At 48.9% G+C, this 15,956-nt stretch overlaps 1 protein-coding gene across 7 annotated transcripts in view; it reads left to right on the top strand.

The window, feature by feature from the left end:
* Window positions 1-1,847: 1,847 nt before the first annotated feature.
* Window positions 1,848-15,956, top strand: part of LOC124470380 (microtubule-associated protein 4) — a 47,687-nt gene continuing 33,578 nt past the window's right edge. For 5 of the 7 annotated variants that reach the window (XM_047024221.1, XM_047024220.1, XM_047024226.1 and 2 more), the window contains exons 1-3: window positions 1,848-1,952; window positions 12,257-12,432; window positions 13,029-13,076. In XM_047024221.1, the coding sequence (XP_046880177.1) occupies window positions 12,261-12,432; window positions 13,029-13,076 (220 nt within the window). In that variant the 5' untranslated portion in view covers window positions 1,848-1,952; window positions 12,257-12,260. The remainder of the gene's footprint in view (window positions 1,953-12,256; window positions 12,433-13,028; window positions 13,077-15,956) is intronic. The other 2 variants (XM_047024222.1, XM_047024223.1) reach the window with 2 other exon arrangements.

The following is a 15,956-nucleotide window of genomic DNA, read 5'->3' on the forward strand; positions in this document are numbered from 1 at the left end:
GACCCTCAAAATACTGTAGGCACACACACATACACACACACACATACCTGCATCTCACTTGATGTTTTGAGACACATATATACAATTCTCAATGTTAATAATAACACACTTGAGACCAGTGGACTAGAGAAGTGATTGTTCGACATGTTTGTAGATATTTGGAGAAGTTTGTTTTTCTGGTTCATGTTTACACTGGATTTAGTCTTTCCTTCATCCTTGTACATTAAAGTCTTGTAAATGAATGTGTTCTTGGCACTCATATAGCCAGCACTATGCAGACTCTGACCATGTTTGGCATGCTTTGAAATGGAGAAAAATAACTGTAGACGAGAAAAAAATAGGCCTGTTCAAATTTATAATAATTTGGGAATAAAGATGATAATATTGTTGATAATAGCAATTATGAAAATGATCATAAAAATGATAAAAATAGCTTTATATACATTTTATTTGCATGCTGCACTTAGAACCTTTCAGCCATGAGAGGGTAGTTTGGCAATACAGCTGGTAATGCTGTATGCTTGTGAACTGTGTAGAAGGACACACTGCACACTCCGGGTCATGGAGAGTGATATTGTACTTCCAGGTCATGGAAGCCAGTTGTAAAATACTGTTACTTAAAGAGTGGCGCATAGTGGGGCTATGGCCAAGGTTTCAGTCTCTGGAAACGTAATATTAGGCTAGTTAATTAACGGCTATGATTCACAATCATAGCTTAACCAGGTTGTCATGGATATTATGTCACCTTTGTTCATATCACAACACAGCTAGGCCTACAAGAGAATGACCACTCAAAAACTTGATTGTGTGATAGCATTATAAAATGGTTCACTTTATAAAATTTCAAATATTTCTTTCAATAAACCTCTTTGAAAACATGGGTAGTCTTCTGTAATACATGTGTTCACTTCTCATTGTTTGCATTGATTGTTATGAGAAGTAAATCTAACATATTTTTTAACATATTTTTAATGTCATTTGTTTCCTATAAGAAAGGCATACACAAATTGACGCATCGTGTCAGATAAACGGATGACAGTATCTTGTTTCTACGGCATTAATCAGCCCACAAACGAGTAGGATCTTTCACAGGCGAAGTCTTGGGAAATGTAGTCATTTTGATTCCAGCAGACACACAGCATCATCAGACTGAGAGGTTGGTACATTGCTCCTCAGCCACAGGGTGGCAACACTACCGTGCAGATGTAGCCCATCCCGGTGTTCCAGTGGTGCCTCTGTAACGGTATTGAGTTATTAACGAATTGCAGCAAGACAAACGGCAGCTTTAGTTGTCAAGTCTGTGTTGATAGAGGCTTTGGTTTACCATTAGGCTCTATGGTTCTGAACACTTTTGTGTAAACTATGACACAATAACGACACGGTACTGAATTAGTTATATCTGACTAGTGACTTTCTATTCTATAATTGAGTATGCTAAAGCCTTGTAAAGAATACACGGCTTGTTGAAATGTCACGAAGCTTTAAAGTAGATTTGCAGCGATGCCCTAAAACCATCTATCGTTTAGGCTACCGGTTGGATGCCTGCATCAGTGTTCGCTGTTGTAATGTTTGTAGTTCTGTGCGGGTGCTCTTCAAGAGGACAGGGCCCGTTCTATCCCGTAAAAGGAGTCAAACGTGTTCATTGTAGGTTCCGGTTGTCTGTCAGCAGAACATTAGTGACGACCTGGTCAGTTTTAGGAAGCTGGCCGGGGCGTTCCCGCATGTGGACAACGAAGCCGTGATTGGAGTTAGTGTCTGTCACGTTGCTCTTATCTTTATTATTATTGGGTAACACGGAAGTCAGCTGCTCGTCTTGGGCTTTGATTGGAGTAAACTTTCAATGGGCAGTTAACGTTGCCTCGCGGTCCCTGAAGTGCAGAACAGGAGGGCGTATCATCTGTGACAGCGACGTAGGAGACTCCCAATAAACTGTCAAAAATAGTCAACAAACGGTGAGTTCATTCCAAATAAAACGACTTTTTATTGTGTATGTATCCAGTGGCGCACTTTAAAAGCGCTTTCCGTGTAATTCTCGGGTGGGGTTGTCGATTTATCAGAGGGGAAACGGTGATTTTGGATGACTGAGCGTTTAGCACCGCATCAAGACGAGGAGTGCATGGTGAAGTTGCGGTGTCACAGCCAGGGGCTGCGTGGAGGCGCAGGAGCTAGCTGGCCATGGCAAAGTTATGCTAGTTTGACTGTGTGTGTTAGGCCATGCACAGAACTAGCATAGGTTATGTTTTAAACGGCCTTCGTGTTTCATGACCTTAGCTCTGTTGGGACTTTCTGTAAAGCATCATAATTTTTCCGTTGATGTGTAAACACGCGGTTTGCTCTGCAACGTTTGTAGCTAGCAAAGTTTAACGTGTCGCTGCTGCTGTTAGTTAGTATCTAAATGCGATCTTTCCTTAGACTTTGGGAAACGTGACATAATCCCGTATTCCATTGTAGCCTGGCAACTGTCTGTTTTATGACTGACGGTACTCACCGGAGCACAGAGGCCGTTAACGTCTGTTTCAAAGTTCACGATAAGTAGGTGTTTCTACAGGCCTAGTGCAGTGTTCATACTTATGTTTCCTTTCAGGCCCAGCTTTCACTTCTCTCTCAGCCCTCACCACAGACCCAACAGATTTGCGTATTTGAGATATTGATGAAATGTAAAAAGAGGAACAGCAGAGCGGGGATTAGGTTGGTTATTAGAGAGGGTTCCCTTTATCCAGATGCTGGATTAGGCAGCAATCCAGCACAGATTACAGACAGGAATCAGAGGTGGGCCTTCCCAGCGGTGCGGTTATTATGGGATGGATCCCAGACCAACAGCATGTATACTTTGTTACTATATTGCTTGTCATGCCAGGGTGCTATAACCACTAGTTCGATGTGAGTGTAATTTGGTCTGTAATCTGAAATCTTTACTCCACAAAGAACCCTGTGTTCATTTTGTGGGGTTTATTCCCTGTTATTTCAGTCCCAGCCTTGCAACACTTTATGTTGCAACTTAATGTACTACTTTAAAACATTTTCTTTTGTAAATAATCACTCAAAGTTCCCCAGAGTAGTGAAGGTTGAAGCAGGCATTCATTGACATGGACTGCTCCTAGCCTGGTTCATAGCAGAGTGGTCAGATGAAGTGGAGGTCTGTTCTAGTCTGCTAGTAGGGAGATAAAACACCTCTTTGTCTCTTCAGGGTCTGCCAGTCTGTGATTTTGAAGCGACCATATAGACGTTGTCCCTGATATGATTTTAATCATCGCCCGTTCAGTGTCAGTAGTTCTTGATTATACAGATGGAGCTGTGTGTGTGTGTTAAGGGGAATGTATGATACTGTAAATCAAACAACTGTAACCCCCCTTCCTCCCATACGCTGTACAGTGGGAAAATGCTTCTCACAGTTGCTTTTCCAGGTTGAAACTCCTAAAACAGGCTGGGGGGTGTGTGGTTGTGCCAGGGGGGGTGTGGTTGTGCCAGGGGGTGTGTGGTTGGGCCAGGGGGGGTGTGGTTGGAGCTCTAGTCCAGACTGGGGGTGTGTGGTTGTGTCAGGGGGGGGTGTGGTTGGAGCTCTAGTCCAGGCTGGGGGTGTGTGGTTGTGCCAGGTGGGGGTGTGGTTGGAGCTCTAGTCCAGACTGGGGGTGTGTGGTTGTGTCAGGGGGGGGTGTGGTTGGAGCTCTAGTCCAGACTGGGGGTGTGTGGTTGTGTCAGGGGTGTGTGGTTGGGGCTGTAGTCCGCTTTTGCCCGTGACATGTCCACACAGAGCGGGGAGAATTTGAACCTGCAATCTCTCGTTCTGAAGTCAGGTGCTCAGTCACTGAGGAGCCCCCTCCGCTGGCTGTCTCACTCATCAACAAGATAAATCATTTAAAAAGAAGCTTTGGGAATGGAATTTAGTTTATTTCAAACGCATCCATCTTTGTTGTGGAATGCTCGGGACAGGAGCACTGATGTCACACCGACCCTGCCTGAAAGGTCAGAGAAAACAACAAGGTAAATGTCATCTGGGAGGAGGAACACTTCCGATCCTCTCAGCCGTCACTCTGAATGTCACGATGGCTCAAGCTGATAACCAGGAACGGTTATGGAGGCACCCCTAGAGGAACCCTCGCTGGTTGTGTCAAGTTTACTTCGCTTTAAGGTTGATGCTGTTTTCCTTGTGTCTGTAAGTTTTATCCAACACTGGTGATGTTGACAAAGTCAAACAGTGAAAGTCGGTGCTCTTCTTCTGCTGAGGACCATGACCCCAACAGGACTGACCTCTCAGATGCTTTTATCCAAAGCGATTTACAGGAGGATTTGAACCTGCAACCTCTTGATCTGCAGCCAAATGCTCTAACCGCTGAGCTGTAACAAACTTTTATGAGTTGGTTTGGATCTGGATAAAGCCGTATCCTGTAGCATTCTGTTTCCCTTTAACCCAAACTCAAATATGTCAGAGAGACCAGAGTTAGTCTCTACTATCAGCCCAGCAGAGAGACCAGAGTTAGTCTCTACTCTCAGCCCAGCAGAGAGACCAGAGTTGGTCTCTACTATCAGCCCAGCAGAGAGACCAGAGTTAGTCTCTACTGTCAGCCCAGCAGAGAGACCAGAGTTAGTCTCTACTATCAGCCCAGCAGAGAGAGTGGGTGTGGTTGGGGCTTAGCTTGACTCCCATCCCTGTATGCTGAGTCACTGTAACCCAGGGTGGCCCAGGGGGGCCCAGGGTGGTGAGACCCTAAATCAGGGTGTATTGATCACTGCTGTCCCAGACTGGGAGTCATGGGATTGATCAGAAGCAATCGATCAGCTGTTAGAACCCAGCGGTGTGTTCTGTCTGGAGTCTGAATGCATGATCTCATGAGTGTTGAATACCACAGTGGGTTTGGAGTCATGCTCTAAAACCAGGACCTGATCCACCCTGCTGCACAGGGACAGCAGGAAAGCTCTACTTCAAGGTAGAAGTATAGATGCCTGATTTAGAAAGGAATGTTACTGGAATGAATAGTATTAGTTATCCTCACTGCTTAGTTATGCCAACACACAGATCAGTCTCTCAGTAGTTTGACTGATTTATTGAAAACAGCCATCTTGTACACTGGGAAGGTGTTTACATTAGTCTGAGCCTGTTCAGATGAGTTCAGATCCAAAATTCATGCTTAACTGTTTCTCTTCACGTATCACGTCACAGTTGGTTACTCCCTTTTCCTGGCTAGAATGTGAAGAATGCTAAAGCTGCAGGTTGCTCTTCTGGGCTGCATGAATTATGCATCTGATGTCAGAGATCCGTTACCACACAGCTCCAGGGCTGGAGAACATCCTCATCACAACAGATCCACCAGCCAGGACACCTGATCTCTGATCTGGCCATAGAGACAACTTCTGAGGCGTCACGTTCAAAACACTAGTGAGATTGTGAGATTAGGCTATTGTATGGGGATGGGATTAGGATTAGCAAAACCGGGATTGTTGAGCTAGCGATATCATGCGGTCAACACAAGTTTCCTCCAGTGGTCTGGTAGGCCATATTAGAGTAGATGGGGGGGGGGGGAGGGGAGAGAGGGAGGAAGGGAGGGAGGGGAAGAAGAGGTGGGAGGGGGAGGAGGAGAGGAAGAGAAGGGGATTTTTAGATTGCGTGACAACAGAGGATGAATAGAGAGAGCGAGGGGGGGGGGGGGGTAATCCTCTAGCAGCAGCAGGAGGATGGCTGTCAGACCCTAACCCACCACCAGACCTCACATCAGCCTGGGACAAACACCACAGCAACACTGCAGAAACACCTCCACAGCAGAAACACCTCTAATGCAACCCAGCAGAAACATCTCCATTGCAACACAGCAGAGAGGAGTTAGTGTCCTGCAGCCTAACAGAGCAGCTATGATCTAGTGTGTGTGTGGAGGATCACTGCCTTCAGAAAGACCAGAGAGACACTGATCCCTGGCTCTGCTCATACCTGTGGGCCTGCTTGTTTTGGGATTAATGGAGCAAGTTTGCGTGCGGGTGTGTGTGTGTTTGGAAGGGGGGGGTTGTTGGTGTGTATGTGTGTGTTGTAGTGTGTGTGTGAGGGTGCTGTTGTGCGTTCCTTTGCGATGTGTCAGGCCGTGCTCTGCAACAATGGGGTATAGTTCTCAGTTCTGACAAACAGAGGGAACGTGTGTGTGTGTGTGTGTGTGTGTGTGTGTGTGTGTGTGTGTGTGTGTGTGTGTGTGTGTGTGTGTGTGTGTGGGTGGAGTTCCCAGTTCTGACAGAGGGAACAAGCGAGTGTGTGTGTGTGGACATTGTGACATGAACACAGTGGCTGTATTCTCCGTGTCTCTCTTCCAGCCCCCTCCCACAGTTCACTCTCCCAGAGTTCACCCTCCCACAGACTGGAGCAACCCTACAGGACTAAGGGAGGGTGGGGGTGTGGGGAGGAGGTGCAGGGTGTGGGGAGGAGGTGCAGGGTGTGGGGAAGAGGTGCAGGGTGTGGGGAGGAGGTGCAGAGGGTGGAGTGGTCCCTTGGTCACTAACAGGCTGCAACAGGGTCCCAATTTGAGAGAAATGTCTTAAGTGCTAAGTAATGCTGTTAGTGGATGGTATGGAACACACACAAAGTCCCTGTCTCTCTCACCCTCTCCTCTTCTCACACACACACACACACACACACACACACACACACACACACACACACACACACACACACACACACACACACACTGAGACAGACAGTGGTCCTTTCACTTGTCTGGGACATAAGTAGAAGAAAGAAGCGTCTGAAGGTGACTGCTCGCGTTAGCATCAGCTAGCAGAGAGCTCACATTAGCATCAGCTAGCAGAGAGCACACATTAGCATCAGCTAGCAGAGAGCTCACATTAGCATCAGCTAGCAGAGAGCACACATTAGCATCAGCTAGCAGAGAGCTCACATTAGCAACAGCTAGCAGAGAGCGGAGGGGGAGGGGGAAGGAAATCAGGAACCATTCTGAGCTCAGACAGAACTGTCAATCCCCTGACCTCTGCCTAGACCTGACCCATGACATCTGACCCCTACCTGTAACGGACCACAGTGCTGTCGCTGGGATCCTCCCTGAGCCGGGAGGTGGAGGAGGAGGAGGAGGCATGGGTGATATCGGGGAACTTACTTCAGGTTCATCAACACACACACACACCCCCTGGTTAACTGACATTAAGTAGGCACGTGTTGTCACAGCACCTGCACGTATCCCACCAGACTCATTAACTCAACACACACACACACATATACCTCCCTCCCAAGGGCAGGACCGGTGCCTCCCTGCATTCCTGAGAAACACTTCTCAGACCTCTCCCTTTCTCTCTTTCCCTCCCTCCCTCCCTCCCTCCCTCCCTCCCTCCCTCCCTCCCTCCCTCCCTCCCTCCCTCCCTCGGTAGCTGCCATGCTTTTTACATAAACGACACCAAAGTATAGGTGTGTGTGTGTTCTCATAGTGGTTTGACAACATACTGTAGGATGAGGGTTTTCAATCCTGGTCATCAGGGCCCACTGTCCTGTATGTTCTCGATGTTTCCCTGCTCCAACACACCTGATTCAAATGAATAGTCATCAGACTTCTGTACAGCTTGATAACAACCCATGTATTTGAATAAAGTGTATTGGAGCAGGGAAACATCTAAAATGACCTCACACATGATCTTCAGTCCTCCTGAACCAAAGGAAACTACATTTGTTATTCTGTGTGTGGTGACAGTCCACAGAGTGTTGATGGCTGTGGTTTAGTGGATTAGCCTCTCTAGAGAATGTCAAGATACAATCTCATGTAGAACAGCCCTGGCTTGTTATGCATCTCATTCACTCTGCCCCTGACACACACGCTCTCACACACACACTCACTCACACACACACACACACACACATACACACTCACTCACACACTCACACAAAAAGAGCCACGCCACATAGCATACTTGAAATAGTTTGTTTCCATTGATCTGTCCTCTACTGTAAAGACTATCAGTGTAATTCCTACCTGGGGGCAGGATTGGAGGCTAGGCTAGGTCAAGCTAGGCTAGGCTAGGCTAGGTCAGGCTATGCTAGGTCAGGCTATGCTAGGTCAGGCTAGGCTAGGCTACGTCAGGCTAGGCTATGTCAGGCTAGGTTATATCAGGCTAGGTCAGGCTAGGCTAGACTAGGCTAAGCTAGCTGAGCTGAGGTATTGGATGTTGTTTTGTTCTGGGTGTGTCTGGGGAGGCAGGGTGAGTCATGGTCATGTAGCAGGGTTAGGGTTAGAGGGGAATCCCTGGAATGAAGAGTATGGGCCAGCCTGCTAAGAGCACACACACACATGCATGCAGTCACACACACACACACACACACATACAAATACATGCATAGCCTAGTCACACAAATACACACATACTACCCAAACACACACACACTCATTCATGTCCACAATTTCTCAAAAGCCCACTGTCTCCCCACCCTCAGAGCCACTGCAGGGTCAGGATTTGTGCCATGCGGTGATAGAACCTGTTCATTCTGGTGTGTGTGTGTTGATTCAAGCCACACCCTAGTTATGGATGTGATCCAGTATTGATGAGGTGTAGCATGGGGCTGTGTTGCAAGCAGCTGTTTGTAATGGAACCCTCCAGGGTGGGTGTGTGTCTGTATGGTGTCTGTATGGTGTGTGTATGGTGTGTGTATGGTGTGTGTATGGTGTGTGTATGGTGTGTGTCTGTATGGTGTCTGTATGTGTGTGTGTGTCTGTATGGTGTGTGTATGGTGTGTGTCTGTATGGTGTCTGTGTGCGTGTGTGTGTGTGTGTGATAGAGAGACAGAGACTCTGCAACCCAGAGCAGCAGAAAGCCATGTCAGCTGTCTGAGCTTCACAAACACAGAAGCTGTAGAGGGCCTCTCTCACACACACACACACACACACACAGCATACACACACAGAAGCTGTAGAGGGCCTCTCACACACACACACACACACACACACACCATACACACACAGAAGCTGTAGAGGGCCTCTCTCACACACACACACACACACACACAGCCTACACACACACACACACAGCCTACACACACACACACAGCCTACACACACAGAAGATGTAGAGGGCCTCTCTCACACACACACACACAGCATACACACACACACAGAAGCTGTAGAGGGCCTCTCTCTCACACACACACACACAGCATACACACACAGCATACACACACAGCATACACACACACACACACACACAGCATACACACACACACACAGCATACACACACAGCATACACACACACACAGCACACACCATACACACACAGCATACACACACACCATACACACACACACACACACAGCACACACCATACACACACACACACAGAATACATACACAGCATACACACACACACACACACACACACACACACACACACAGCACACAGCATACACACACAGCATACATACACAGCATACACACACACACACAGCACACACCATACACACACAGCATACATACACAGCATACACACACACACAGCATACACACACACACACAGCATACATACACAGCATACACACACACAGTGTGGTTGGTAAAACAGTAACAAGGACAGGGAGGGCACACTGCAGCAGTCATCACCTCTCCATGGAGGGTGACATCACAGTCAACATTCCTGCTCTGTTAGCTGTGGCCTGTCTGTCTGCCTGCCTCTGTCTGTCTGCCTGTCTGCCTGCCTGCCTGCCTGCCTGCCTGTCTGTCTGTCTGTCTGCCTGCCTGTCTGTCTGTCTGTCTGTCTGTCTGTCTGTCTGTCTGTCTGCCTGCCTCTGTCTGCCTGTCTGCCTGTCTGCCTGTCTGCCTGTCTGTCTGTCTGTCTGTCTGTCTGTCTGTCTGTCTGTCTGTCTGTCTGTCTGCCTGCCTGCCTATGCCTGCCTATGCCTGCCTGCCTGTCTGTCTGTCTGTCTGTCTGTCTGTCTGTCTGTCTGTCTGTCTGTCTGTCTGTCTGCGCCTGCCTGCCTGCCTCCGTTTCTGTTTACTGTGTGTTCAGGTCATGGTCGTGACTGCTCAGTTTGTTTGCATACAACAGTGGTCCGTGGGAAAGGATTGGAGAGGATTAACCTTCTATAGACTTACCACTCATTGGGCCGCACACACACACACACACACACACACTGATTGTATTGGTAGTGTGGGCTGAGGGTCAGAAGGCACAATAGTGAGCTCTGCTTCCTTCCTCTGCTACAACAACATGCTTTCCAAGAGCCACACCAAAATGCCCCCGCCCCCAGACAGACCCATGCACATGCACACAAACACATTCACATGCTTGGTTTGGATTCACATGCAGTTATCAGGCTCGCCAGCAGGGGGTGCTGCTAGCTGGGGTTTAGAGAGAGAGGTGGGGGGGGGGAGAGAGGTGGGGGGAGAGAGGTGGGGGGAGAGAGAGGTGGGGGGGGGGGAGAGTGAGGGGGAGAGACATGGAGAGATATTAGGATGTTTATTACTATTATTTTATTATAATTTGATTCAATTTTATTTGAGCTCATCATAGATGTAATCTCTGTTCTTAGTACAGTCTGACCTTGTGTTAAAAAATAAAAAATAAAACTGGAAACTAACAGTCATGCAGCATCTGTAGTCCCCTGGTGAGCGCTTATAAACTCATGCAAGCTGGTGAAGAAAGTGGTTTCAGCCAGAGTGCTGTGGCCTGGTCTGTCCAGAACACAGGGAGGTTAGGTGTGTGTGTGTGTTTCTGCACTGACCCTAATCCCAGCTCTGATGCAGCAGTGGTACAGACTGACATAATCTCTCCGACTGAGGGACGCAGGGCATAGAAGTGGAGTGAGAGAGAGGGAAAATAGAGAGCAGAAAGAGAGAACAGAGGGCAGAGAAGAAGAGAATGTGGAAAGAATAGAGAGAAAGAAAATAACGATAGAGAGAGAATAGAAAGGGAGAGATAAGAGCGATAATGGATGGAGGGAATGAGAGAGAGCCTTAGAACAGGTTGGTTGATTGGAATTTAAATCTGCCATTACCTGAGTGACCTCACTGAAAGATAACATGACTCGGCACAATCTCTCAGTTGATTGGTCAGATGTCCTCCCAGCTGACCCCATGCTGCAGTGTGGCCCAGTCCACTCATGCAATCGTGGTTTCCTGTTTGTGTTGACATGAAGGTGTGTGTCGGGGTGTGAAAAGTGTGTGCTTGCTTGTGTAACAGACGTGGTCTTGCAAGCTCCGTCAAAGACATACGGGCGACTGTCCGCTGCGACCAGGAGTCGAACCTGCCACCTCTGACTTCCCAAGCGCCATCACTACCAACTACTCCAACGAAAAGCTAGCAATTTGTCGACGCGGGTGGCCTGTTACATACTTGAGGAGTGAGTTTCACCACACACCGGCCACACTTGGACATGGCTGGTAAGCCTTGTGACATTGTCCCAGAGCTCCATGCTGTTGGTCCTGAGTGCTGTGGCTCTGACAGCATTAGACCCAGAGCTCCATGCTGTTGGTCCTGAGTGCTGTGGCTCTGACAGCATTAGACCCAGAGCTCCATGCTGTTGGTCCTGAGTGCTGTGACTCTGACAGCATTAGACCCAGAGCTCCATGCTGTTGGTCCTGAGTGCTGTGACTCTGACAGCATTAGACCCAGAGCTCCATGCTGTTGGTCCTGAGTGCTGTGGCTCTTACAGTCTGCCTCCTGGTGGCAGAGAGTGAGACTGCAGCTATCGTATTACGTTACATTAGATATTAGTGTGTCTAGCTCAGTCGTAGTGCTTTTGACTGCAGGTTGTTCCCCACCCCCACTACCACCATATCTAACCTAACCCTGCACCCCCCTCCTCACTATATCTAACCCTGTACCCCTCCTCACTATATCTAACCCTGTACCCCCCTCCTCACTATATCTAACCCTGTACCCCCCCCTCACTATATCTAACCCTGTACCCCTCCTCACTATATCTAACCCTGTACCCCCCCTCACTATATCTAACCCTGTACCCCCCTCCTCACTATATCTAACCCTGTACCCCCCTCCTCACTATATCTAACCCTGTACCCCCCCTCAGTATATCTAACCCTGTACCCCCCCCTCACTATATCTAACCCTGTACCCCTCCTCACTATATCTAACCCTGTACCCCCCCTCACTATATCTAACCCTGTACCCCCCTCCTCACTATATCTAACCCTGTACCCCCCTCCTCACTATATCTAACCCTGCACCCCCCCCCTCACTATATCTAACCCTGTACCCCCCCTCACTATATCTAACCCTGTACCCCCCCTCACTATATCTAACCCTGTACCCCCCCCCCCCCCCCCCCAGAGCCATGGCGGAGCTGGACCTGAGTCTGAGCGACGCGCTGACGGATGGAGGCCCCGCCCCCCAGGAGGGCGTGATGGAGAGGGACTTCCTGAAGGAGCTGGAGGCGGAGCCTTACGACGACCAGGTGGGAGAGACGGTGGGCAAGACGGACTACACCCCCCTGCTGGACAATACAGGTGAGCTGGTGGGGAGGTGAGGTGGGGGTCAGGGGTCAGGGGGAGGAGTGGTGTACTTTAGGAATCTCCATTACATACTTTTAGAGAGAGAGACAGAGAGACACACAGAGAGAGACACAGAGAGAGACACAGAGAGAGACACAGAGAGAGACACAGAGAGACACAGAGGTAGTCATAGAGACAAGAGAGAGACACGGTGACAACGTTCCATCCTCCATGGCTTGTTGCATCACAGCAGCGTCGCCTGACAGCCTGACTGATGACAGCAAACACAGCGGGACTGGCTGCCATTTTGGATCTGTCAGGGTGTCACTCTGTTAGCTGTGGACTGCAGCCTGGTACTAGACACTGGCTGCCATTTTGGATCTGTGTATGTGTCACTGCCGGGGTCTGTGTCTGCTGGCTGTGACTCAGCCCTGTCTAGACCTGCACACAGAGTGGGCAGAGAGAAGCAGTCGTGCTACAGTGTGTTTGTAGTCATGCTGACACACAGAGATTAATGTGTGTGTGTGTGTGTGTTAGAGAAAGGCTTTGTGGACTGGAGATAATAATGAAGTCTGTGTGTGTTTGTATGTATGTGTCTGTGTGTGTGTAAGCAGAAGCAAAACAGCCCTTGAATGGTGATCAGGATATTCAGAAGCCTGGTAAGAGCTTCTCCTGTCTAAACACAGCATCCTGTCCCTCACCTCTCCTCCTCACCTCTCCCCCTAACATCACCTCTCCCCCTAACATCACCTCTCCCCCTAACATCACCTCTCCTCCTCACCTCTCCCCCTAACATCACCTCTCCCCCTAACATCACCTCTCCCCCTAACATCACCTCTCCCCCTAACATCACCTCTCCTCCTCACCTCTCCCCCTAACATCACCTCTCCTCCTAACATCACCTCTCCTCCTCACCTCTCCCCCTAACATCACCTCTCCCCCTAACATCACCTCTCCCCCTAACATCACCTCTCCTCCTAACATCACCTCTCCCCCTAACATCACCTCTCCTCCTAACATCACCTCTCCTCCTAACATCACCTCTCCTCCTCACCTCTCCCCCTAACATCACCTCTCCTCCTCACCTCTCCCCCTAACATCACATCTCCCCCTAAGCTCTCGCCCTCACCACTTCCTGTACGATCATTCATTATATATTTATTTTATCCTTGTCTTCAAGTTCAGTTGTTCTACGTGTGTGTGTGGGCGGTTTTTCATTTTCTTTACTTCATGCAGTTATGTTGTGCGTGTGTTCAGGACAGTGACGTGTCACTTCCTGTGGTGGTTTATATAAGGGTACCGAGACGCTGTTCTGTTGGAAGCTGACTTCCACTTCCTGTTAACGTGGTATGGTCACTTCCTGTTGACAGCATAGGGTCCTGACTACACAGACTTGTCTGGGGCCGTCACTCGTGTCCCTGTTGTCTAGGTTACTGGCAGAAACCCTCCAGAGACTGAAAGCTCTTAAACCCTCCTGAGTGTGTGGGGGTTATCCTCCTAAAGCTGAGTGTGTGTGTGTGTGTGTGTGTTTGGTTTGAGTTATACCGTACATAGTTGTTGTCCCTTTTGTTTCTGTCTCCATTGTGTGTGTTTTGGTTTATCATTGTTGAACTTCCTTCTCCAAATACACCCCCGTCCTCCCTCTGCAAGATGGAGCATCACAGACTTGCATGAGGAGAGCATGACATGCCTATACTTTCTACTCCTCACCCCCTCTGTACACACGTCCATACCCATTCACACACATCCATACAGCCAAACATATATCCATATACATACCCACAGCTCTGGTGCTGAGGAGCACACATCTGCTGGCAGGCTGTTCAGTGTGGCATGCTGCCCCTCTCTGTCTCTCTCTGGTCTCTCTCTCTCTCTCTGGTCTCTCTCTCTCTCTGGTCTCTTTCTCTCTCTGGTCTCTCTCTCTCTCTGGTCTCTTTCTCTCTCTGGTCTCTCTCTCTCTCTCTGGTCTCTCTCTCTGGTCTCTCTCTCTGGTCTCTCTCTCTGGTCTCTCTCTGGTCTCTCTCTCTGGTCTCTCTCTCTCTCTCTCTGGTCTCTCTCTCTGGTCTCTCTCTCCGGTCTCTCTCTCTGTCTCTCTCTCTCTCTCTCTCTGTCTCTCTCTCTGTCTCTCTCTCTCTCTCTGTCTCTCTCTCTGGTCTCTCTGTTCTCTCTGTTCTCTCTCTCTCTCTCTCTCTCTCTCTCTCTGTTCTCTTTTTCTCTCTCTATGGTCTCTCTTCCTTTCTTTCTCTGTTCTCTCTCTCTCTCTCCCTCTCTCTGGTCTCTTTCCCTCTCTCTGGTCTCTTTTTCTCTCTCTATGGTCTTTCTTCCTGTCTCTGTTCTCTCTCTCTCTGCCTGCTTGGAGATGGCAGCACTCTGTCTGCATGCATGCTACTGTATGTTGGGCACCGGTTGCTATGGTTACACAGCTGTGTGTAAGCGCGTGCGTGTGTTTCAGAACATGCTTGGAACATCAACCACAGCCAGATTCTGTAGTATGTAATCTGGGATACCTCACTACTACGTACCTAATCCTGAGATGTGTTAGTGTCTGCAGATAGTTTCAATTACCTCAGTACATGTGTATGCATGCAGGACATGTACATGCATGCAGGACATGTGGAAGCAGCTCCAGAAGCTGTTGAGCTTAATGACCATGAGAGCCCACTAGCATGGAGAAAGTAGGAGGTGTGTGTGTGTGTGTGTGTGTGTGTGCACGCAGCATCTGTCCTCGTGTCGCTGAAGGGACATTTATCAGCCTAGCTGGAGAGAGACCTGGGTGTATAAGTAGAAACTGGGACACCCAACTGAGAACGTAAGCAGAATGCCAGAGTGTGTGTGTGTGCGTGTACAGATGTCTGCATGGTGCTCTGCCTGTCTCGCATGCTGCCCCTGTCTGTGCTTCTCTAAGGGGTAGTGGTGTTGTTGACAGACATGGTTGTGATTGTTTACTAATCAGTGCTCTTATTCTCTTCCCTATCCTCCTCCTTTCTTCATCCTCCTCTTCACCAAACTCCTTATCATAACATTTGAAACTCTCCTGCTCTACTCTCCCCTCTATTCTCTCTCTGTCTCTCTCTCTCTCTCTGTCTCTCTCTGTCTCTCTCTCTGTCTCACACACTCTCTCACTTTACCCTACCCTGACTCCTCCCCCTGACGCTTCAGAGGACTAGGCCATGCCTCCAACCAACTGAGTGTCAGCTGTGATTCTTCTGACACACACACACACACCACATTCCAGCAGACAATGCCAAGTTCATCCTCTTAACTCTTAACGCACACACACATCTACACAAACACCTTAAAGCACACACACACATCTACACACACACATCCTAATACACACACATCCTAATACACACACACATCCTAATAAACACACGCCACTGTCCTCCTGTCCTCCCGCTGGGGCAGCTTGTGCTGCCAGCCATCTCCCCCAACACCTCCCTCCCCCCTCAGCCCTCCCTCCCCCCCTGCTCTCAGCTGGCCTGTCTCTCTGGCTCTCCTCTAGCACAACTCTACCGATGTTTCTACTGATCCAGCCC

Source organism: Hypomesus transpacificus, chromosome 8 (genome assembly GCF_021917145.1).
Source record: "Hypomesus transpacificus isolate Combined female chromosome 8, fHypTra1, whole genome shotgun sequence".
Classification (NCBI taxonomy): domain Eukaryota; kingdom Metazoa; phylum Chordata; class Actinopteri; order Osmeriformes; family Osmeridae; genus Hypomesus; species Hypomesus transpacificus.